This window comes from Alosa sapidissima, chromosome 2, assembly GCF_018492685.1.
Source record: "Alosa sapidissima isolate fAloSap1 chromosome 2, fAloSap1.pri, whole genome shotgun sequence".
NCBI classification, from domain to species: domain Eukaryota; kingdom Metazoa; phylum Chordata; class Actinopteri; order Clupeiformes; family Clupeidae; genus Alosa; species Alosa sapidissima.
Genome location: NC_055958.1, coordinates 32785516 through 32809503, shown reverse-complemented (window position 1 = coordinate 32809503; position 23988 = coordinate 32785516). Strand labels below are relative to the sequence as shown.

The 23988-nt window shown below is 42.9% G+C and overlaps 2 protein-coding genes and 1 long non-coding RNA gene across 8 annotated transcripts in view; 2 read left to right on the top strand and 1 right to left on the bottom strand.

The window, feature by feature from the left end:
• The window catches only part of fer1l6 (fer-1 like family member 6), a 56106-nt gene that overhangs the window by 4930 nt on the left and 27188 nt on the right, over positions 1–23988 (top strand). For 2 of the 5 annotated variants that reach the window (XR_006024413.1, XM_042066919.1), the window contains exons 1-17: positions 2282–2489; positions 2831–2910; positions 3447–3564; positions 4266–4320; positions 4425–4556; positions 4668–4730; positions 4836–4914; positions 5158–5314; positions 5985–6171; positions 6728–6920; positions 8621–8943; positions 9485–9593; positions 9796–9967; positions 10497–10617; positions 11680–11780; positions 12209–12299; positions 12981–13100. Coding sequence is in view for 4 of the 5 variants with exons in the window: in XM_042066919.1 (XP_041922853.1) it covers positions 2458–2489; positions 2831–2910; positions 3447–3564; positions 4266–4320; positions 4425–4556; positions 4668–4730; positions 4836–4914; positions 5158–5314; positions 5985–6171; positions 6728–6920; positions 8621–8943; positions 9485–9593; positions 9796–9967; positions 10497–10617; positions 11680–11780; positions 12209–12299; positions 12981–13100 (2133 nt within the window). In the remaining variant the exon portion in view is untranslated. Of the gene's footprint in view, positions 1–2281; positions 2490–2621; positions 2708–2830; positions 2911–3446; positions 3565–4265; positions 4321–4424; positions 4557–4667; positions 4731–4835; positions 4915–5157; positions 5315–5984; positions 6172–6727; positions 6921–8620; positions 8944–9484; positions 9594–9795; positions 9968–10496; positions 10618–11679; positions 11781–12208; positions 12300–12980; positions 13101–23988 lie in introns of those variants that run through there. The other 3 variants (XM_042066918.1, XM_042066920.1, XM_042066921.1) reach the window with 3 other exon arrangements.
• The window catches only part of LOC121687948, a 19481-nt gene continuing 355 nt past the window's right edge, over positions 4863–23988 (bottom strand). The window contains exons 1-6 of the long non-coding RNA XR_006024458.1: positions 23668–23988; positions 17228–17376; positions 13710–13861; positions 8488–8938; positions 5116–5295; positions 4863–4946 (exon numbers count right to left, since the gene is read on the bottom strand). The exon at positions 23668–23988 is cut by the window's right edge and continues 355 nt beyond it. This is a non-coding gene — a long non-coding RNA (uncharacterized LOC121687948). The remainder of the gene's footprint in view (positions 4947–5115; positions 5296–8487; positions 8939–13709; positions 13862–17227; positions 17377–23667) is intronic.
• LOC121687862 (complement C1q-like protein 4) lies at positions 15370–22536 on the top strand. Of its 2 annotated transcripts, XM_042067006.1 has the most exons (2): positions 15370–15626; positions 21711–22536. In XM_042067006.1, exon 2 carries the CDS (start codon positions 21771–21773, stop codon positions 22455–22457), a length of 687 nt encoding a protein of 228 aa, XP_041922940.1. In that variant the 5' UTR covers positions 15370–15626; positions 21711–21770; the 3' UTR covers positions 22458–22536. The 2 variants fall into 2 exon arrangements, with proteins under 2 accessions (XP_041922940.1, XP_041922931.1); XM_042066997.1 differs by lacking the exon at positions 15370–15626 and having other exon boundaries at positions 21558–22536.

Below are 23988 nucleotides of genomic sequence, written 5' to 3'. Positions count from 1 at the left end.
CACTCCAAAATCTGGCGCTAGTTAGCTGATGCTACCAACAGCTTTTTCAATAGTGGTGCTTCGGCATCGGGCTAGCCATGCAAATAAATCACTGTTTTACACCCATTTACGATGCTCAATGTATCTCCACACTTCATTGGTAGACTTCTGAGGGCCCTGACATTTAAAACGAGACATTGAGAACTTTGAAAAAGCACTGGTAGTTTACCAGTACCTTTACGAAGTTTAGCGTTTGCAGCCATCTTGAATTTAGTCACGATAAGTCCAGCAACTAGTAAGAATGAACAGGTATGATAAGGGATCAGATTCCAAAAATAATTCAGTGGAAATGCATGGATTCCAGTTGCTGCTACTGGAAGAAACTGGAATCCATGCATTTCCACTGAATTATTTTTGGAATCTGATGTTTAGAAATTAATTACATTAATTTACATGCATTTCTAGGTCTAATGCCATATTCATGCCTACCCCAACCTACAAAAGAAAAGAAGAAAAAAAAAACCATGCATTCTAAAGTGAATATTTACTAGGGGTGTATTTGTTCACCTACCAGTTTCAAACATCCTGTTCCACCACACAAGACAAACAATTTGTGCAATCACCCCAGGAAGAGCAGCTTGGGCTGAAAGCATTATGACAGCACTAGAATGTATTTTTCATACAGTTTCATCACATGTATCTATAGATAAGATAAGATTGCATTACCTCTCAAATGTAATTTTTTTTCAAGGAAGGACCATGTGGACACACTGGAGCATCATCTCTATTTGTAACTGGTGTTGAGGTCACTGCAGGGGTTCTGCAAACGTTGCCGGAACGACATGTCCAAAATTGCTCTACAATTTCTTACTAGGTTTTAGGGATTCAGACTCGGTCAGAGTATAACAGCATGTTGTACAAGTGCTTATTTCTCATATTTTATAATGCCATACAGGAAATGTCATTTAGATGCTTGCCATATTTGTAGGCTGGTACACAAAGAGATTCTCATTAGCTCCAAGACAGATACGCTAGCTCAGACATGTCAAAGTCAAGGATCCGGCCCGCGAATGAATTATCTACGGCCCCCGGGATGATATTTGATTAGTATTAGAACCGGCCCGCCGGCTGCTGTTTTGCACGCACCAATACTCCATTTCCCACAATGCAACGGTAGCCCACGCACTCACTGCGGCGCCGCAAGTGGACCTCGGCTTCATTATTCATCAGTATTCAGTCAGGGCAGATGTCAACTTTCAGCTCCCCCCTCCCAAGTGTTGTGCCTGAACGCGTTACTCGTTCATATTTTGAGCGAACGTGAACTGAACGTAGGCTACTGTATTACTATTGCCTGATGAACGTTACTGTGAACTCGTTCATTCTGGTGTCTGTGAACGGGTGTCAGATGGTGTCAGATTTCTACAGAGCCTTCCACGTGAAAACCCGGCTAAAAAACACCGTTAAAAGGCCTTAATATGGCAGCATGCAGGTCACCATTTGTCAAACTATGGGCCGCGGTCTGCAATGTGGACAATGGTCTGCAGAGTGAAATGATTCCCGGGTCATCGTCTGATAATTTGCTGCACAATTGATCAAGGAGCCGCGGACAGAAAAAGAAAACAAACATTTCTGCAATTAGTAGGAAATACTTGTTTGGTGTCATCAAACATAGAGGCATAGAATTAAGTCGTGGTATGAGCGTTTATTCAATGCATGCGTGTGCACAAAGCTTCAACCTATTGGAAGGCTATTTAATTATGAAACGACATTTAATAGAACGACGTGGATGTATGCAACTTCCATAAAAAACAGAGCACAGATTATATAAAACACTGTTGGCATTAAGTATTAAAGTCAGCCAAAAGCTATTAATTAGTCTTAGTTAAAGATCTCTAGATCAGTGATTTACGCATTATCTGATCCGCCATACCATTCACAAAAGCTGTGTTTCCTGAATCCTTACATTCAGGCATTAAAATTAAATGTAATTAATTCATTTAATCATTAAATAAAATACAGTACACGTCTTGGTTCAATAGGTTACGTGCAGTCATTTTAATATGTTTTCATAAACATTGAACCAATCCGGCCCTCGGCTTGTAGCACATTTGTTTTTTTGGCCCTCTAATGTATTTGACTTTGACATACCTGCGCTAGCTGGATGTTTGTACACTAGTGCTACATACAGCTAACAGCCAAGCCTTCCTGCCTACCACACACATGCAGAATTTACCTGCCACAGAAAGTCAAACAAGCTCTATACTCCAAGGGGTGTGTGTATGCACAGCTGTTAACTCCTATGCTCATCTCTAGCTCTCACTCTGTTTCTCTCTCCCTATCTCTCTCATAGGACACATCAGTGATAGCATGTCCAATGACTCTTGATTCTTAGCATTCTGCACATTGTATATTAGAGAAGTTTGGTGGTCAGAAGCGGTGCCAGTCAGAGACTACGTATCCCTAGGGCCTCTGTGAGTCATGGATCCGGAGAACACCCCGACGACACAGCGGTAAGTGTGCCGGACGAATGATGGATGGTGTAATTAGCCAGATAAGTGTCAAAAGACAGAGTGGAGACACCAAGTCACATGGTTTAGAGTTTTAGACCAGAGTTTTGACAGAGCTTGCCCAAGGATACTTCCAACAAGTGGTGTTAACGGAGATGCACTAGTGTTCAGTATTTCCATTTTGTAGTGTTTTAGTGGATCCTCATGTCTCAGACTACTATGTAAGTGTGTTTTGCTTATGTGTGTGTGTGTGTGTGTTTTTTGGGGGTTTTATGTTTGGTATGTGCATGCCCATAAACAGTGTGTTAATTAACTCAACCTAAAAATCTCTTTTCCTTTTACAGAAAATTATTTGGTATCAAGGTGAAGAAGAGAAAGAAGAAAGCCAACAAGGGTCTAGTCTTGGCAAACAAAGGTGCACTGGGTAAGGCCTTGAAAGTAAACATTCTGCTGTATGCAGATGAGTGAGAGTTACATGTGTGAGAGAGGACAGTTATGACTCTCAGAATAACTACACAGAAGCTCGTGACTGGCTTTATAGTGTGTTATCGTTATAGCCTAGTCATTGAGCTCACTGATGGTAGACACTCGCTATGCTAACATGAGTTTCATGTTTATCATGACATATGCTGGCCGTGCTTATATAGAATGCTTTTACACAATTGAAGATAGCTGTAGGTGTAATTTGTTTCTGTCAGTCTGGACTGTAATAAGTAATAAATTAAATGTATAATAAATTAATAAAAAAAGAAAGAAAGAAACAGAAACCAGTTCAAACAAATGAGAATATTATAAAGGCCATTGAGACGCTTGTTTTTGAAACAGTTTGAATTGGTCTTTAGACTTTGTGCAGTTAAGAGTGTACATTCTCTGTCTTAGTCACCATCATTAACAAATATATTTATTCATTTATTTTTTTATTGTCTTGTGTGTGGTTTTGTTTTTTTCTGTTTTCTGCAGAGGGATCGGAGGTAGAGTCTGGCCTGGAAGACCCTTTACTGGGTGATGTCCCTGAGAGAAGTCCTCTGGCTGGACCCTCAGGCCTGCCCCCATTCAGACAGGTGCCCCGAACCAAGAGGTAATAATAATAATAATAATAGTAATAATAATAATAATAATAATAATAATAAGCTTTATTTGTATAGCACCTTTCATACACAGAATGCAGCTCAAAGTGCTTTACATTTGAAGCATGTAACACAATAATAGTCAGTCAGTCATTATCAATCACTTTTCTTCATTGCTAGGGGCCGTTTATGATCCACTCAGCAACATATCAAAAATATAGAAAATGACATGTCATAAGACTGGCAGCCTTAACCCTCTTACCCCCCACAAGCACGCCATATGGCAACTGTGGCAAGGAAAAACTCCCATATTACTATAGCAGCAGATGTAGAATAATCTGAAAAAGTAGTCTACAGGATAAGATGAGTTAACTAAAAGCTTTCCTGTACAGGTATGTTTTCAGATCTTTTTTAAAAATATTTACTGAACTCGCCTGCTTGATGTACAGAGGCAGGGTGTTCCATAGTTTGGGGGCATAATGGATAAAAGCAGCTTCTCCACTTTGTTTGTGGAGCACTTTGGGTACGATTAAAAGATTAGAATTGGATGATCTAAGTTTCCTTTGTGGTTGATAAGATATTAAAAGCTCAGAGATATATGAAGGTGCTATGCCATTCAGAGGTACAGGTGACCTTTGACCTTCTCATATCTGTAGTTGTAGTAGACCATGTTTGAAAAGGTGACTCGGTCTTTCTACTGGTCAACACACAGGTCCAGACATCTGGCCAAGATTTTGGAGGGAGAGAGCAGACCCAAAACCTTCCAGGTAAAAATGAGTTGACCGTCAAGTGCTTTTCAAAATAAGGCCATTTCTCATGCAACATGGACACTGAGCGGCTAATGACTTTTGTGCTTTGCTTCTTCATGAAGATTTCCATCAACATCACAAAGGCAAAACAACTGGTGGGGGAGAACATCGACCCCAGTGTAGTGATGGAGGTTGGAGATGAACGGAAACAGACAACAGTCAAAGAGGGGACTAACGCCCCCTTTTATAATGAGGTACAGCTTATTTTAAAGTAATTTATTTAAACATCAGGGGGTACTGAAGACGGGCCTGTATCTGGTTTATCCACTGATATTGATCAAATCTTTTTTTTTGTGCCTGAACAGTACTTTGTGTTTGACTTTTTCGGCCCACAAGAGACCTTCTTTGACAAAGTCATCAAACTGTCGGTAAGCAAGTCAACACATAACTCTACCTAACTAACCAAGTCATTCTGATAGATTTATCTGCCCAGGGATACACAAACCATCTATATAATCACCTCTTTACTCCAGGTGATGCACTCCAAGATAATGAGAAGCTTTTGCATCGGCTCCTTCAAGCTTGATGTTGGAACAGTCTACAGCCAACCAGGTGAGCCTCCCTCTGAAGTTGTGTTGCTTCTACTATGATTAGAGAAATAATACCATTGCATTCCAGTAGCGTCATTAATTAAGCATAGTTTGTGCTGAAATGGGTTGGCCTAGTGAAACAATAGTGAGGATCACCTCATAAGTGATGCACAAACATGTTGAAGGGCATCATGAATGGATAAAAGATTACTTATGTACTCACCAACGCTCCATTTCTGAAACGTCCACTGTCGCTGTCTCCAAGGTCACCAGTTTATCAACAAATGGACGGTGCTGATGGATCCCTGCAACATCCGAGCCGGGGTCAAAGGTTACCTGAAGTGTGACATCAGCGTCACAGGGAAGGGCGACTCACCGGAGCCCTCACAGAAGTTCAGCGATGCTGAGGAGGTCATTGAAAAGTAATGTTGTCCTGTCTCTTGTTCATGCTCCATACTGATTAACTAGCAGTAACAACATGTGCTAGGTGGAATTAGCATTTCTATGAGGCTTTTTTGCCTGGTCACATCCTCAGCCTTGTGTCTTTCTGTGAGGGGCAGCTGACTGTCTTACAGCTCTTATCTATCAAATTAAGCTGTAAACTTTATTGGTCGTATCCATTCCATCTGGTAAGCACACACTGACAGTGAGGACAAAGGGTGTGGTCCAATGATTTGCAATTAAGATAATTAGATGCATACAGTATTTCTTTCTGTGCAAACCATAGTTAATTTCTACGCAAACAATATGTACCAGAGGTAATTAAATGTTTTATTTCTGTTATTTAATGTACCTAAATGCATCTGCTGATCATCTGCATGTTTGACCACAGGTCTTTCCCCTTCGGAGGGTGTATGACCGGTGTCTCAGTGTTTTTGTAAAACTGTAGAATTAATCTGTATTTCATATCATCATTCTTTATTTTCATCTGTATTTTAAAATGTCATTATAAAACGTGGTTGTGCTGTATTCTGTTGAACTGAGTTTCGGACAGACCAAAGCTGGAACAAACCAGAAGCCAAACCAAACTCAGGTGGCTAACTTTACACCTCCTCTCCTCTGCTTCCTGTTTCCTGTGACCCTTGACCCCAGCAACCTCTTACTGCCCCAGGGCTTCCCCTCTGAGCGTCCTTGGGCCCGGTTCCATGTGAAGGTGTTCCGGGCAGAGGGCCTGCCCCGCAACAACTCCAGCATCATGGCCAACGTCACCAAAGCCTTCATCGGCGACAACACCGCTCTCATAGACCCTTACGTGGTGGTGTCCTTCTTTGGCCAAGTGGTAACTTTAGATTATGCTCATCTGACTAATTCTCTATGAAAGAATGGATTTGTGTGGATAAACTCAGAGGAAAGACCAGTGCATCAGAGAAAACACAAAATCTGGCACACAGTTACCTCCCTTAAAATACATAATTGGCCTTATTCACGTGGCGATGTGCAAACCAAAAGGAGGCTATGGGGTACACTGACTATATCATTAATGCATTCTCACCACCTACTGGCAAATACATAGAACACAACAATACTGGTTTGCGTACCCCATAGTCTCGTTTTGGTTTACAATGGCTGCCGTGTTTATGAGACAAATTGAGGTTCTCACCAGAACCTGGGTTTTTTAGCCATAGCAGTGTTCCACAAAGTGTGTTTTGTAAAGAGAAACTGCTGCTTTTACCATTACCTTAAACCATTAGTTTATAAATATAGAAAAGAATGCCGAAACGTTGGAATAAAAGAATTAAGAGATAGAGTGTGCGGCGACCAAGTTTTTCTTTGTAACCATTAGTTACCAAAAATACGCCTCCTCGCTCTCCTCCCGCCCATGTCGTTTGCTCCAGGGCCGCACGTCGACCCAGAAGAGCACAGCGGAGCCCGTGTGGAACGAGCAGATCGTCTTTAAGGAGATGTTCCCTCCGCTCTGCCAACGGCTCAAGATCCAGATGATTGACGAGGGCAGCATGAACGACGTCGCCATAGGCACCCACTACATCGACCTGCGGCGCATCTCCAACGACCAGGACGGCGATAAAGGTACACCTACAGTATACCAGGGGTGGCCAAACTTTTTGACTCAAGGGCCACATTGGGTCTTGAAAATTGGCTGGCAGGCCACACACAAAAAATGCAGTGTATATATATATATATATATATATATATATATATATATAATGTTTTGTATCATTTAAATGATAATAATGACAAAGTAATTATGTTGTAGAAAATTTATTTCTTAAAAAATACTTTAACGTTAATGCCTGCTCCACTCAAATATAGCCTATAGTGCTGTGCCTATGGCTGTGCCCTCTTACAGTTTATAAATGGTCAGTAGTGGGAACAAGTGTTGCATCGCGATTTCCTTTTAAAAGTTTCTCATAAAAAGGAGATATCAATTATCAACAATGACAAGCCAGCTAGAACCTGCCACGTTCTCTCCCTCTCGTGCACGCTCAAATGCGTTCCCAATTAAACGGAGTAGCATAATGTAAATTAGATAGATCTGCTGCAATGGAGATACTATCAGGGGCGGATTGGCAATCTGGATATTCTGGAAAAGTCCAGAACGGCCGTCCATCCAACGGCCGTCGGCCTGGCTCAATATAGCCTACTTTATCCGCCAAGAAGCCCAGTGTCTAGGTCTCCAAATAAATACGCTTCACTTATGCCTATCAGTAGCCTATGTCTACTCTATCACTGTTATTTAAAAAAAAAAATAGCAATAGCAGGATAAGCACAAGAGACAATGAAAAGGCTGCAGTGTCACCAAGGTTGCCAACTCACACAGTTGACAAATGTCTCACTACCTCACGTCACATATGCCTTTTTTCATGTCAACCTTTCATCTTTGCTTCCTTTGCCTTTTTCTTTTTTTTTTTAAAATTAAGCTGACAACGAGATCTGTGCATAGGCATGTAAGCAGGCCAGCTATGAGGTCACTGAGCTCCAGATCTCTGTAATTTTTTAAGAGCTAAAAATACATTTTGAAGCTAAATATTAACCTGAATAAAAATAAATAAAAAAAAAACAGCTGTGGAAAACGTCTCCGTGGCAAGTGAATTCTTAATTCAGTTTTGTGTTACCGGTATCAGTGTCTGCTGTCTGTGTGTGTGTGACGGCATACAGTTTGGAGAAAAAAAACACATACTGTACATTTGGCATGCCCTTGAGGTCACAACACATGATTGCACGATGTCTTCACAACACACCACGATTGACTCAATGTATTCACAACACAACACATGATTGGCTCAATGTATTGTCGACGTTTTGCCGTGGTATGGGGTTGGGTATGTGTAGACCACTGCCATATTGGCGTTACAAACTAACACCATGCATTTCTATGAATGATTTTTTGAGTGCTATGTCTCCTCATTAGAAAATCTCTGGTGTAGCCAGTTCCATTTATTTTAGCGAAAGCTAATTGTTGCTGTAGACGTTCTGTGAATGAAACACTTCAGTTATGTGCCGATGTAACCTCCCTGTTAGTCTTTAGTAATATATATTCAGTGAAAATTGATGACTGTTTTTAACTCACATCTAAAATGATTATTTTTGTCTTTCTCTAATGTGTGTTTTTCTCTGCCAAGAGTTTACTACATACCTGCCTGTGATTGTTAGTTCATCATTGCGTTGTTTTATTGAGTAGGTTTCCCAAACAGTGCTACGGTTCCCAGGTTACTTGGTTCCTGACTCTGTTCTGGTTCTCATCTGTTCCATCCTCCCTCTCTCCCCAGGGTTTCTGCCCACGTTTGGTCCAGCCTGGATCAACATCTACGGCTCGGCAGACAACAGCGAGCTGAACGAGGGCATGGGGGAGGGGGCATCGTTCCGAGGCCGCGTCTTCATCGAGCTCGCCGTGGAGATCCTGTCCGGAGCCAGCGCCGCGGAGACCAAGATGACGCGCTCGGCCAAGGAGCTCAAGTCCCCTCTGAAGGAGAAGGGAGGGAAGGTGGCGGGGAAGGAGCAGGCAGGGGGAGCAGGAGGAGGCGCAGCCGGGGAGGAGGAGAGGAGCAAGGCTGCTGGACCGGAGGTCATCCCTGTGGAGAACCCACCTACGGTGAGAGGGGGGTGAGAGAGAGAGAGAGAGAGGGGAAAGAAAGAGAGAGAGAGGGATTATGATCACTTGCAAAGGAGAGCACCTTGATTTGTTTGATTTGAGCACCTTGGGTCAATTACATTGTGTTTAAGTGTGCTATATAAATAAATGTGACTTGACTTGACTTGAGAGAGAGAGAGAGAGAGAGAGAGAGAGAGAGAGAGGAGGATGATACAAAGCAGAGATGAAGCAGAGGACATGACAGGGAAAATGAACAAGAGCAAGAGGTAGCCTGATGTAGAAAGGAATGAACATAGACAGCTGACGTAGAAAGCCTCCAGTTATCTGTACGTGTGTGGGAGCTACACTGCTCGCAAAGCACTGCAGAGGGTCTTAATATAGCTGGAAATATAAAAGAACTAGAACATAGATAAATGAAGGTGGTCTTTAGCCCGAAAGTAGTAATCGCAGATCATCAGATAGCCCTAAAATAGTAATCTGGACTGAGTATTTTTGTAATTGGGACACATGTGTTGTACTAAGTGATGTGTTTCTTTGGCAGGTTGGTGTTGAAGACAAGGAAAACTATATGCTGTTTGGAGCTGTGTTTGAGGCCTCGTTGATTGACAGGAAGATCGGTGATCGACCCATCAACTTTGAATTCACCATTGGTACTTTCCAGTTTTAATCAGTTATGTTAACTTGCAGATTTTTTATGTTGTATGAATAATTGTTTTACTATTCTACTCTTCATCAAATAAATATACTTTCATTTTAAATAAAGCACTTTCATTTATGTATTTATTTTTTTAATTGTACACCATTGTGCAGAAGTACAACATGTGCCGTTGGTATTTTTATGTGTGTGTGCAGGGAATTATGGGAATGTGGTAGAAGGCGCTCATGGGTCGAGTAAGAAGAGAGGAGGGTCGGAGTCTCATGATCCTGACTCCTCCCAGACCACGCCCCTTCTGGATTCCCCAGAGCCTTTGCTCTGCAAGTCTACCACACCCCCAGAGAAACCCGTCATCGTCGACGGAAACAGGTCCTGTAGGAACTGAACACCATGGTGCAGACAGGTTTACTCTACAGGTCCTGTAATGGATGTATCTCACAGAAACTCTATGGTGCAGACAGGTTTACTCTACAGGGCCTGTAATGGATGTATCTCACAGAAACTGTATGGTGCAGTTTTACTACTTTACATTTGCATCACAGATTTTTACGCAGCCAAATCAGGATAAACTTGTGAGGTCAAAATGAATCCAAGACAACTGGTGTAAGACTGCAGCTTTATTCACGGTACTGGGAAAGTGTTACCCACAGTAAATGCCAAGTAACAAGCCCAAATATCTATGGGTGAAGTCAGTTATTATACACTTCACACCCAGTGAAAAGAGTAAACAACAAACATTAGTCATAAGGCTTGTGCTCTGACATCTAGTACTTGCTCTGCGGGGAGGAAGGGAGTTTGCCATTTGATAATTTGATCTGCTGTTGAGCTAAAATATCAATATCTGTTTAGAATTACAATCGTAGTGTTACTGAATAATTCTTTTGACCTCCCCCCACAGGAACTACAACTACCTGCCCATCGGCCAGAAGAAGCCCTGCGTCCACGTGATGAGCTGCTGGGAAGGCCGCACCTACCGCCTGCATTACTCCAACGTCCTGGACAGCATCGCCATAGCGTTTGTACGTCCAGCTAACACTTACACACACACACACACATACTCATACTGCCTGCATTACTCCAACGTCCTGGACAGCATCGCCATAGCGTTTGTACGTCCAGCCAACCCTTGCACGCACGCACGCACGCACACACACACACACACACACACACACACACACACACACACACACACACACTCATACCACCTGCACTACTACAACGTCCTGGAAAGCATCGCCATAGCGTTTGTACGTCCAGCTAACCCTTACACAAACACACACTCATACCACCTGCATTACTCCAACGTCCTGGACAGCATCGCCATAGCGTTTGTACGTCCAGCTAACCCTTGCACGCACGCACGCACGCATGCATACACACACACACACACACACACACACATATTCATACTGCCTGCACTACTCCAACATCCTGAACAGCATCACCATAGCATGCTAACAACTAAGAGATCTGTGACATAGACATTGTGTCATATGTAGAGTGCTATGGACCCTTTCAAGAGAGTTCCATTATCAGCATCATAGTTGGCCCCACAAGACTTCTGTTTTAACATTCCATATGTTATCTTAATGCAGAGGAAGTACATTGGGGCCCAAATAGAACAGTCAAGCATTGTTTTTGTTTTTATTGTTGAAAGGGTCTATACAGTGCTGTCTTTTTTTTAATCTGTATTCATCTGTTGTTCTGGGTGTGGTTGCCAGATAACATTTGTCTTTTAACATGTTGCATGCATGTCTCAGGCATTGAGTATTGTCATTCACATACGTCTGAGCATGTGTGAGATTTGTTTGATAAGCATGCAGCTGATGCTTTCATTAACATAAAAAAAGAACACGTCCAAATTGAATAGGTTCCCATACATGATGTCTGCAGGCAAAATGATGTACATAGATTTTTATTTGTAAGGGATTAAAACATATAATCCACATAGATTTGTATTTATAAGGGATTAAAAAATATGGCTGATTCATATTGATATGAAGTTTTTCTTTCTTCTTATTAAATGAAGAACAAAATGTAATTGAGATTCCTCAACGCTGCTGTGCTCTGTCCAATCACAGGAGGAGGGTGTGGCCAAGGCAGGGTCACTGAACAAGCTGCTTGACGCAGGGGCGGAGGCTCTTCTTCTCCGGGTCTTTCAGGAATTCTGCAGGGGTGCCAGGTAAGTCCAGCGCAGCGCGACTGACCACCCAGAACAGAACACACAGATACAGATAGGGGCTGTTGCAGATGTGAGCCATTAGGGCAGCCTGGGGATTACTGGGGACTCAAGTCCATGCATGATGCATCCACATATACAGGTCAGCATATACAGGACAGTTCATGGGTGTAGATAAACAAACACACACACACACACACACACACACACACGCACACACGCATAAAGTGTGTGGATTAGTGAGAATGTTTGGTATCTATGCCATCTTTTACCTCAGTGCTGTTGAAACAACAGGAGCCTGTGTGTGTGCGTGCACATGCGAGAGAGAGAGAGAGAGAGAGAGAGAGAAAGAGAGGATGTGCGTGACTGCTGAGTCAGTACTGAGAAATGCCTGATGTGTTGTGTGACTGGGCACCTCCGTCCTTCTGCAGGAACTTCATTGCCTTTGCTGAGCGGAGGGCGAAGGGGAACCGTCTCACCCTGCTGGACAAGAAGCGCCTGACCCTGTGCAAACAGGAACTGGTAAGAACCCCAGCCCACCATAGACCAAACAGGAACTGGTAATAACCCCAGCCCAATATAGACCAGGATACACTAGGCATAGACCAGGGGACACAGACCACCATAGACCAGGGGACACAGCCGAGTCATAGACCAGGGGACACAGACCACCATAGATCAGGGGACACAGCCGAGTCATAGACCAGGGGACACAGACCACCATAGACCAGGGGACACAGACCACCATAGATCAGGGGACACAGACCACCATAGATCAGGGGACACAGCCGAGTCATAGACCAGGGGACACAGACCACCATAGACCAGGCGACACAGACCACCATAGATCAGAGGACACAGCCGAGTCATAGACCAGGAACCAGAACCTCACTAACCAAATACACAGAATTAAAATAATGAAATGATATGTGAGTCACTAGGGCCCTGTAGGAGAGTGCCATTGTCATTGAGCTGATCGGGTCTAATTTGCACTGTGTGTGTGTGTGTGTCCTGCAGGAGAGCTCCATTGAGCTGATCAGGTCTAATTTACACTGTGAGTGTGAGTGTGAGTGTGAGTGTGAGTGTGAGTGTGTGTGTGTGTGTGTGTGTGTGTGTGTCCTGCAGGAGAGCGCCATTGAGCTGATCGGGTCTAATTTACACTGTGTGTGTGTGTGTGTGTGTGTGTGTATGTGTGTCCTGTAGGAGAGCATCGTTGAGCTGATTGGCTTCATCACGCTGCCCAAGAGGAAGCCTCTGAGTGTGAAGGAGCTGCTTCTAGAGGCCCAGAAACTCACACAGAGACTACGCTTCCTTGTGGAGGAGGTCAGTGTGTGTGATTTGTAATTGTCTGTGTGGATGTATGTTGTTCATGGGTGGGGCACTATGTTTCACAAAATAAGCTTCTGCTAACAGATGTGCAAGATGCGCTAGGAAGAGAGCATCGTTGAGCTGATCGGGTCTAATTTAAACTGTGTGTCTGTGTCTGTGTCTGTGTGTGTGCCTGTATTTGTTGTGTGAGGAAGATTGAAAGATTCAAAGTCTGTGTCTTTGTATGTGTACTTCTATGCAAGGGTAATTTACAGACATACTGTAAAGGTGTCATGAGTATTGGAACAAGAGATAGCAGAGAGAAAGAGAGCTGTGTGTGTGTGTCTGTGTGTGGGGGGTAAGAGAGAGAGAGAGAGAGACAGAGAGAGTGTGTCTCTGTGTGTGTGTGTGTGTGTGGGAGAGAGACGGCATTGGGGTGAATAAAATGGGAGATAGGGTGACGCAGATAGAGCGATAGAGCTTGAGAATGCGTGTGTGTGTGTGTGCGTGTGTGTGTGTGTGTGTGTATGAAATACTTTCATTGAACACACATACAGTCCAAACTCAGCACAGCAGTATAATCCTAATCAATGTTTATCTTTTTAAATTCTCATTGTCTCATACCAACTGTTGCACCTTTGTCTTGTGTCCTCATGTGGTCTCCATGTAAGCAGAGCAACATGTTACGTCTTCATGGGTCAAGTGGGCAGCTGTAATGGCCCCCAGCAGGCAGAAGGGGCTGCTGGGTAAATAGTCTGTGGGAACGCAGGGTTACGCTGGAAGAGAGGAAGATTTAAGATTAACCAGAGGACAACTACCCTGATTAAAATGACAATTTCTATTTAAATGTATTTCTTAAAATGTCCAGAAAGAATATTGTGTTTGCCCTCTCTCTAATTCAGGCCACTGCCATGGTACAAACAGCAAAGTGACCAAGTGTTGTGTCTGATAGCACTCTCACTCATATCAAAGGTGCTCTGTTATCGGTGTTCTTGGCAGAGGTTTGCTGTATTGAGACACAGCACCCCCCTCCCTTTTGTGTTCTCTCCAAACACACACAAGCATGTCGTCTCGACTCAGACTGGAAGAGAAGATTTGAGTGCTGAGTGTTTTAGATGGAAAGAAAATTGTGGTTTGGCTTTATTCAATCCATTACTATCTGTACACATAAGGGATTATTATCAGAACAATGAGTCCTGTACTCATTCCTTAAAGCTACGGTCGGCAACACTTAGGGCCCGTCCCATTTCTCCCCCCTTAAAACTTCCACTTGATTGCCCTCAACATTAAAGCCCCCTCGACAAGGGAAGTGGAGGTGAAGATCTTTCCCTATGAATTGGGACACCACTATATGCAAATTAGCGTAGCGAACGTGCTCACCTACGTCACGCGCAGCGCCGACGTGTCTACCGGTAGTAGCCTGCTACTATTTTCATTCAGGAACATGCCCGTTCTAGCGGTCATTGTTGTGTGGGCTGTGCTGGTTTATCTGTCTGGTTAATCAACAAAGATATTCGTGTTCATGTGAACGCCAGAACACACACCTTAAATATTGACGAAACTACCCAGATCAGATATATAACGTTATTTGATGGGCAGACTCTCTCAAAGCACTCAGCAGATATCATGAACATCGTCAGATAGCTTTGTGAGATATTTTTACATTAGTGTTCAAAACTCAACAGTCGATCAGATGTACATCAAACTAACATTTTCCAACATATTTCGAAATTTTAATATGCTTATTTGCGAAAATATATGAAAAATTTGGCCGGCTTGCTGAGCTCGCACGGTATCCTGGGTAATTTCATCTCCCACTTCGTTTTAAGCCTGCATCGGTCCTGGCTATATTTTGAGGGTTGATTTTAAGGGGAAAATAGCACTTCCCCTTGCTCCCTAAAGTAATGGGACACCCTAGCCCTACACGTGCACGCGCAAAAACGAGGGTTAGGGCAAAAATCTAGGGGTAGGGGAGGTATTGGGATGGGCCCTTAAACACTTGAAGAGTCCAGGGTGAAATAAGGACACTGTGGTCCTCCTGTCCTACCTGATGGGTGACAGGTCTGTACTTTCCCACAACACAGGTATCTGAGTAAACAGATATGTCCTGGAAAATAAAACATGATATCTACAATTTCTAAAAGAAGTCTGATCAGTGTCCCTGAACTTTATTTAACCACCAAAAGTGATGAAATGTCTTACATAACGAGCAACTGATGCATATAAAAGAGGGTGTTTAGGGAGGGACACTTACACACTTCTTCTAGCATTACTGTTACTACTACTACTACTACTACTACTACTACTACTACTACTACTACTACTACTACTACTACTACTACTACTGCTACTACCACCACCACCACCACAAGAACTACTGCTGCTGCTGCTACTACTATGTTAGACAGTCAGAGAGTTGTAATAAGTATGGGGGCAGTCATCCCACTGCTGGTGCTGCTGTTCTCCATGTGTGGAGCTCGGACTCGGAGCACCTAGACTGAAGTTCAGACAGAGAGCCAGAGCACTGGGGCTGCTGCTGCTGCGGTCACTACCCAGCTGGACGTCTCTGCTGAGCTCAGGGAACTCAAAGACATGGTGGTGGAGCAGAGAGTGCTGCTGACTGTCACCCAGAATGAGCTACAGAAAGTGGAGGCTGAAGTGATTAACCTGAAGATTGAAAATGCAGCCCAACAGACAGAGCTGACCACCATGCAGACTGAAGTGATGAACCTGATGAAAGACAACTCCGAACAGGAGACAGAGCTGACCCTGCTGAAGACCAGACTAACTGCTAGTGAAACTGAAGTTGTGAATCTGAGGAAGGAAACTGCAGCACAGACAGCTGATCTGAGGTCAGTTACTGAGAGACTGGCCACTGCCGAGACTGACATGGAACATGTGAAGAAAGACAATGAAGTTCAACACACAGATCTGACCGCTATGAAGACTGAAGTGATTAACCTGATCGAGGAAAATGCAGCACAAGAGACCAGACTGTCTGCCAGTGAGACTGATGTAGTGAATCTGGAGAAAGAGATCACAGAGCAACCCAAGGTGGCATTCTCAGTAGGGCTGACTAACTCAGGAGACATAGAGTCTGGGAATAGTGATTTGAATTTTGGTCTTCACTAAAATTATCACCAATGTTGGACAGGCTTACAGCAACATAACAGGCTTCTTCACAGCTCCAGTCAGGGGAGTCTACTTCTTCAGATTCACTGTCATGGATCACCTATACTCACGCAGTATGTACATCAGGATGTATAAGAATGGAGAGCCCTCCTATCTGTCCAGTGGTGTGACTCTGCAGCTGGAGGTGGGAGATGTAGTTAACATGCGACTCCCTGCAGGCTACAGGCTCTTTGATGATACTAATAATCACAGCATCTTCAGTGGCTTCCTGCTCTTTCCTCTCTGAATGGAACACACTGCTCAACATGATGCTGATGCTGACCAGTCATAAATAAAGTACAAATGATTATGAGCAAACAAAGTCTGATGTTCTTTTTGTTGTTCTCACTGGATGATGGTTGCACACAATGATACATGGATGATAAGTTATTCTCTAGTCTAGAAGGAGAGCATCTTTGAGCTGATTGGGTCTAATTTAAACTGCGTGTGTGTGTGTGTGTATGTGTGTGCGTGTGTCTTTGTATGTGTGTGTCTTTGTGTGTGTGTGTGTGTGTGTCTTTGTGTGTCTTTGTGTGAGTGTGTGTCTTTGTGTGTGCCTTTGTAGAGCATCTTCCACTGCACATATACTGTAAAGGTGTCATGAGAAATGGAACAAGAGATAGCAGAAAGAGAGTGGGAGAGAGTCTGTGTGTGTGTGTGTGTGTGTGGGGGGGGGGGGGGGGGGGGGGTGAGAGAGAGAGTGTGTCTGTGTGCATGTATGTGTGTATTGGAGAGGAAGAGAGACAGTGTGTGTGGCAGAGAGAGAAATGGGGAATGGGGTAGAGAAAATTGGTGATAGTGTGATGCACTATTGATAAAGCATTTGTGTGGTGTGTGTGTGTGTGTGTGTGTGTGTGTGTGTGTGTGTGTGTGTGTGTGTGTACTGCTTTCATTGAACACACAGTCCAAACTCAGCACAGCAGCATAATCCTAATCAATATATGTATTTTTTAATATTCATTGTTTCATACCAACTATTACATATTTGTCTTGTCTTCTCATGTGGTCTTCTATATAAGCAGAGCAACATGTTGTCATGGGTCAAGTGGGCAGCTGTAATGGCCACCAGCAGGCAGAAAGGGGCTGCTGGGTAAATAGTCTGTGGGAACGCAGGGTTACGCTGGAAGAGAGGAAGATTTAAGATTAACCAGAGGACAACTTCCCTGATTTCTATTTAAATTTATTTCCTAAAATGACTAAAAAGAATATTGTGTTTGCCCACTCTCTCTAATTCAGGCCACTGCCATGGTACAAACAGCAGAGTGACCAAGTGCTGTGTCTGATAGTGCTCCCACTCATATCAAAGCTGCTCTGTTATCGGTGTTCTTGGCAGAGGTTTGCCGTATTGAGACTCAGCACCCCCTCCCTTTAGATTTCTCTCCAAACAGACACACATGTATGGAGCTAAATTTGTCTCAATAATATTTGTATATGCGCAGAGGGGGATCCACAAATATTTCTTGATTTGCATGTGTGTTTTGATATCTACAAATAAAAAAATCATATTTGTAACTCGTATATTGATTTTTACAAATATAGATGTGCATTTGTAAATAAAATGCCATTTGTAAAACCGAAAATTTCATTTGTGAAATGTGATTCTGCATTTGTGGATCACCAGCACACGCATTCTTCGCTTTCCAAAGTTACGTGTTTTTGAGACGTTCTTCACATGAAAGTCACACAAATCCACACGTAAATAGGCCTACTTTAATTCACCGGCACACAGAAATCGCAATCGAGTAGATGGCGACATCCACAAATATTTCTTGACTTTCATTTGTGTTTTGACATCCACATAATATATACATGGTTTTACCAGAGACGGTTGATAAAGCATAATGTATATTAAGGATCTTTGGTTTTACCTTTATATGGCTTTGGTTTTAACACTTAAAGCCTCGGTTGCTAGGTAACTATAAACAAACTCAAAGATCGTAATTCTTGATTTCGCTTGCAAACTGACGGTTTTATGCGTTTACTAAACAAAGATTATGGAAATTAAACACCACTTTTCCATCAAAAAGCTTGTTGTAAAAGGCATAACTTGTTAGATTTAAGAACTAGGTTCGCTAGCTCTGTGTGTTATGAGCAAAGAATCTTTGGTTATGAGTCCCATAGAACAACACTGCCATCTACTGGATTAGAAAGTGTCAGCAGGCTACTTGTGGATCTGGGTGGCTTCTCTGCGCAGTTTGTCTCAAAAATACGTTATCCACAAATGCGAAAACGAAAACTGTGTGTGCTGGTGATCCACAAATGCAAAATTAGATTTCACAAAGGCAATTTTCAGTTTTACAAATGCCATTTCATTTACAAATACACATCTACAATTGTGAAAACAATTTACAAGTTACAAATATGATTTTTTTTATTTGTCGATGTCAAAACACGAATGCAAGTCAAGAAATATTTGTGGATGTCGCCATCTACTGGATTGCGATTTCTGTGTGCCGATGAATTAAAGTAGGCCTATTTACGTGTGGATTTGTGTGACTTTCATGTGAAGAACGTCTCAAAAACACGTAACTTTGGAAAGCGAAGAATGCGTGTGCTGGTGATCCACAAATGCAGAATCACATTTCACAAATGAAATTTTCGGTTTTACAAATGGCATTTTATTTACAAATGCACATCTATATTTGTAAAAATCAATATACGAGTTACAAATATGATTTTTTTATTTGTAGATATCAAAACACACATGCAAATCAAGAAATATTTGTGGATCCCCCTCTGCGCATATAAAAATATTATTGAGACAAATTTAGCTCCATACATGTGTCGTCTCAACTCAGACTGGAAGGGAAGATTTGAGTGCTGAGTGTTTTAGATGGAAAGAAAATTGTGGTTTGCCTTTATTCAATCCATTACTTTCTGTACACATAAGGGATTATTAACAGAACAATGAGTCCTGAACTCATTCCTTAAAGCTACGGTCGGCAACACTTAAAGCAACACCAAAGAACTTTCCCTCTGTCGCACGCATGCTATTTATTTATTCAGCACCAGCTTTGCAAATACGATGTCCATAGACAAGGTAGAATATGTTGCACGATTTATGAAAGTACGATGTATTGCGACATCAGATGCAAGTCAAATTTGTAGTTTCTTATGTCTCATTTTATTGAACTACAGATCCGCTACCCGATCTTGCAAACTTACATAGTGCGGTTATAGCCGATAGAGGGCCGTGAAGTGAATGCACAAGTGCCGTTCACCCTGTTACAAGTGAACAACTGAAACGATTTTGGAAACATTATTTTAAGGTACAAAAAACTCTTTGGTGTTGCTTTAAAGAGATCGGAGTGAAATAAGGACACTGTGGCCCTCCTGTCCTTCCTGATGGGTGAGAGGTTTGTACTTTCCCACCACACAGGTATCTGAGTAAACAGATATGTCCTGGGGGAAAAAAAAATATTATCTAGTTTCTAAAAAAGTCGACGTCCAGCAGGGTATTGACCTCAGCAGCAGCAGCAGCCCCAGTGCTCTGGCTCTTTGTCTGAACTTCAGTCTGGGTGCTCTGAGTCTGAGCTCCACACATCGAGAACAGCAGCACCAGCAACAACGTGAGATTTTGAACGTTGTTGTGAAAGTGGTGAATTTCATCAAAACCCGGCCCTTAAAAGCACGTCTATTCTCCGCACTTTGCGAAGAGAGGCTGTACTGTTTCATAGTGAGGCAAGGTGGCTTTCACGAGGTAAAGTGCCGTCACGCGTGTTTGAGCTCCGAGTCGCCTCTTCTTGGAGGAAGAGCGCATGTTTGAATCTGCAAGCACGTTCACTAATGAACATTTCTTGACAAAGCTGCATGGCCTATCTTAGCGATATATTTGATACATCTTAGCGATACATTTGAGTTAAATGTCCAGTTACAAGGCAAAGACAAGCACCTACCTCACCTAGCAAATAAGATTACTGCATTTACCAAAAAAACTTGAGTATGGGACAGGCGCCTCGATCGCGACAGTATTATGCCTTTGAGATTTCTGAGCGAAATCGCAAAACGTCTGATTGGGAGGCACTCTTGTGATCCCATGTATTAAACAGTAGGCCTACATCACATCCCTGCAAAGTTTATTTCAAAAATATTTCCTTACCAGCAGTGATCAGTATGACTGGATTATGGATCCATTTAATGCAGCATGTTGGTATTTCATTGAATATATTGTACAATGCTGTAAAATGGCCTATACTTCCTAATATGTTGTTGGAAAACAGAAATATGTGTGTTATGTATTTATTTATTATTATATCTGCAGCTCCAGCTGATTTTAACTCTGTTGAAGAGGATATATTTAGAACTTGTCATTATTTCAATAAATTTGACAATTTTAAGCTTGACCTACCACTTTCTTAGAGCGATGAGGGACAGGTGGGGCTCGAGAATGATCAAGGGGGCAGAGTGGGGAATGAAAGAAAAAGTTTGAGAACCACTGATCTAGTTTGTTAACTACCACAGTCACGAGTTGGGTCGCGATAGTCTGTCATTTTTAAAAAGTGGGTCCCCAGAAAAAAAGTTTGAGAAACACTGATATATATTATGATTATGATGACACCCAATGGGCCTGCCTTGCATTGCGCCCCCACCTGGCCAAGCAAGTACATGTGGCAGAAAATAAAATACAAAAACAAATAGCACACGCATCAAATATGTACATTTCACAAATGCACCATGTCGGTGCTTTGTTGGATTCCGACATGTCACGGGTTGCGGCCCGCAGGTGCTCGGGCCCGACCATTGCCGCTTGCGGCTATATTTGATGATTATTTTTTAATGATCATGCTTGCGCATAAATTGGATTATATTGCACATTTCCCCAAAATTACAGTAGGTAACATGGAAGAAAATTAAACCACTTTTAAGAATGTAGAGTTAAAATGAACAAAAAAACATTTTCTAAGCTGACAACCTGACTAGAACACATGTTGAGGGGTTAAATATTAATACTGGATAGGTTGCCTGTACCAAAAAGTGCCCGACAAAGTTTTAATATCAGTTTTGGCCCCCTGACTAATGTGTGAGAATGGGAGATAGTGTGATGCAGAGGGAGATATAGTGTGTGAAAGGTGTGTACTTTCCTACAGGACAGGTATCTGAGTAAATAGATAGATATGTCCTGGGAAAAAACAAATGTTATCTATGGTTTCTAAAAAAGTTTGATCGATGTTCCTATATAAAAGTCGATCGATGTTGACTTTATCTAACCCCAAGATCAGTGTCACTGGACTTTATTTAATCCCAAAAGTGATGACATTTCTTACATAACGAGCAACTGAGGCGTATAAAAGAGGGTGTTTCAGGAGGACTACTACTACTACTGCTACTGACAGTCAGAAAGTTGTAATAAGGATGAGGGCAGTCATCCCACTGCTGGTGCTGCTGTTCTCCATGTGTGGAGCTCAGACTCAGAGCACCCAGACTGAAGTTCAGACAGAGAGCCAGAGCACTGGGGCTGCTGCTGCAGTCACTACCACGCTGGATGTCTCTGCTGAGCTCAGGGAACTCAGAGACATGGTAGTGGAACAGAGAGTGCTGCTGAGTGTCACCCAGAAAGAGCTACAGAACACCAAATCCCTACTGTACAAAATGGAGACTGAGAATGATGCTCAGAACACAGAGATGGCCGTGCTAAAGACCAGACTGGCTGCTAGTGAAACTGAAGTGCTGAATCTGAGGAAGGAAACTGCAGCACAGACAGTTTATCTGAGTGAGAGACTGGCAGCCACTGAGACTGACATGAAGCATGTGAAGAAAGACACCACAGCACAACACACAGACCTGACCACTATGCAACCCAAGGTGGCATTCTCAGCAGGGCTGGGTTTAGTAGACATACAGGCTGGGATAACTGACTTGAACTTGGTCTTCACTAGAATCATCACCAATGTAGGGCAGGCCTACAGTGACACAACAGGCTTCTTCACAGCTCCAGTCAGGGGAGTCTACTACTTCAGATTCACTGTCATGGATTTACTAAACTCACACTGGATGGCAATCATACTATACAGGAATGGAGAGCGGATCATGTTTCTAAATGAGCATGATACAGATGGACACGCCACTTATCTGTCCAGTGGTGTGACTCTGCAGCTGGAGGTGGGAGATACAGTTAACATGGGACTCCCTGCAAGCCGCAGGCTCCTTAGTAGAAAAGATAATCACAGCACCTTCAGTGGCTTCCTGCTGTTTCCTCTCTGAATGGAACAGACTGTACAACCACTTATGTTAAATTAATTGTTTCATGAGCATGACAAAATAAATAATTTTAAAACATCAATCTGTCTGTCTTCATGATTAATAAGGAGCAATGGTGAATGATTGCAGAGATTCAATTTTTTCAATAAAACACAGTAAATTATGAACACAATATAAAGACCGACACATCAAAACAATTAAGAAAATATAATCGAAAAAAATGTACTTTAGAAAAATGCGTATGTGCGTGACCCATGGTTTGTGTACCTGACGGTAACCTGGACCGTCGGAGTGGCAAACTGATTAAAGGAGAATTAATTCCGGTGTGATATTGACCTAAAGTGTGTTGAAACATGATACCGAGTGTGAACGTATGTCTCATAGCTTACCTTGGCTTGTCCCCTGCACTCAGAAATCTGGCGCTAGTTAGCCGATGCTACCAACAGTTTTTCGATGGGGGTGCCTTGGGCATGTGTCCACTGCTAATGATTAAACACACCCGGTCCAAACTGAACACTGCACCATCATTTCATGTTAAGGGCCATCATAATTTTCTCCCCCTTTACTCTTTTGTCGAGAGCGAGAGCGAGAGAGAGAGAGACTTTTTTCTCTTCCTGCTGATTGCCAGAACTGACCAGTCAGGCATGTGTGTACGCCGACTACGCCACAAAAGAGGTCAGACAAAGCTGGGACAATAATGCAGCCAATCCCAGTTGCACACACAAAAACTGTCAATATAAAGTCAAAATACAAATAGTTTATTACATAAAGTTCATAAAACTGTAGTAACACCAACTACCGGATAGGGAGGCACAATATTACATACGCAAAATACAGTGGGGCCCACTAGTAGAATTCAGTGAAAATAATCCACCCCTTCCCAAAGGGCAATACACATCAGAGCACAAAAAATGCAAGCACAGCACATCACAACACCCACAACTGTAGTATAAATGGTGAGCAACGCACAGCAACACAGCATGGATCCCCACTGCATACTCCGCCCCCAATGACTATGCCCTCCCCATACCCAATAGTATGGCACACACAGAAGACGCTAATAAACAGACAGGGGAATGGGGGAGTGGAGGTAATTACGTTGGCCGGCGCAGTCCGGCCAAAAAAAACAAAACAAAAAATGAATTACCACTGCAGTCTATAGCAAAATATTGCACTGTTCGTTTAATGCAGTTCCTGCATCACGCAGTCTCACCCAACGTCTCTTTAGCTCGGGTGCTGACGTCATGCCGTCACAGGCAGCGCACCCACGCAACGGTGTCTGTTGTCAACACGGAAGTAGGCGAGCAGCGGCACTCCAGCATAGCACAGTTCAGCTTCTCTTGTAGCTCAGTCTCATTAAAGTCCACGGAATCCGAAGTTCAGGAACACCCGTCTGGATCAGTCCGTTCACCTCCACAATGCCGCCCCCACCTGGAAGTCGGGGCACCAACGTCAGCGACACCAAAGGCTTCTTGACATGATACAGAAAGTGTCCTCTTACTTCCCTGTTAGATTACGGCGATCGGCGTCAGCA

Coding starts and splice junctions, on each gene's coding strand:
- LOC121687862 (XM_042066997.1), top strand. CDS start 21,609: ATGAGGGCAGTCATCCCACTGCTGGTGCTGCTGTTCTCCATGTGTGGA.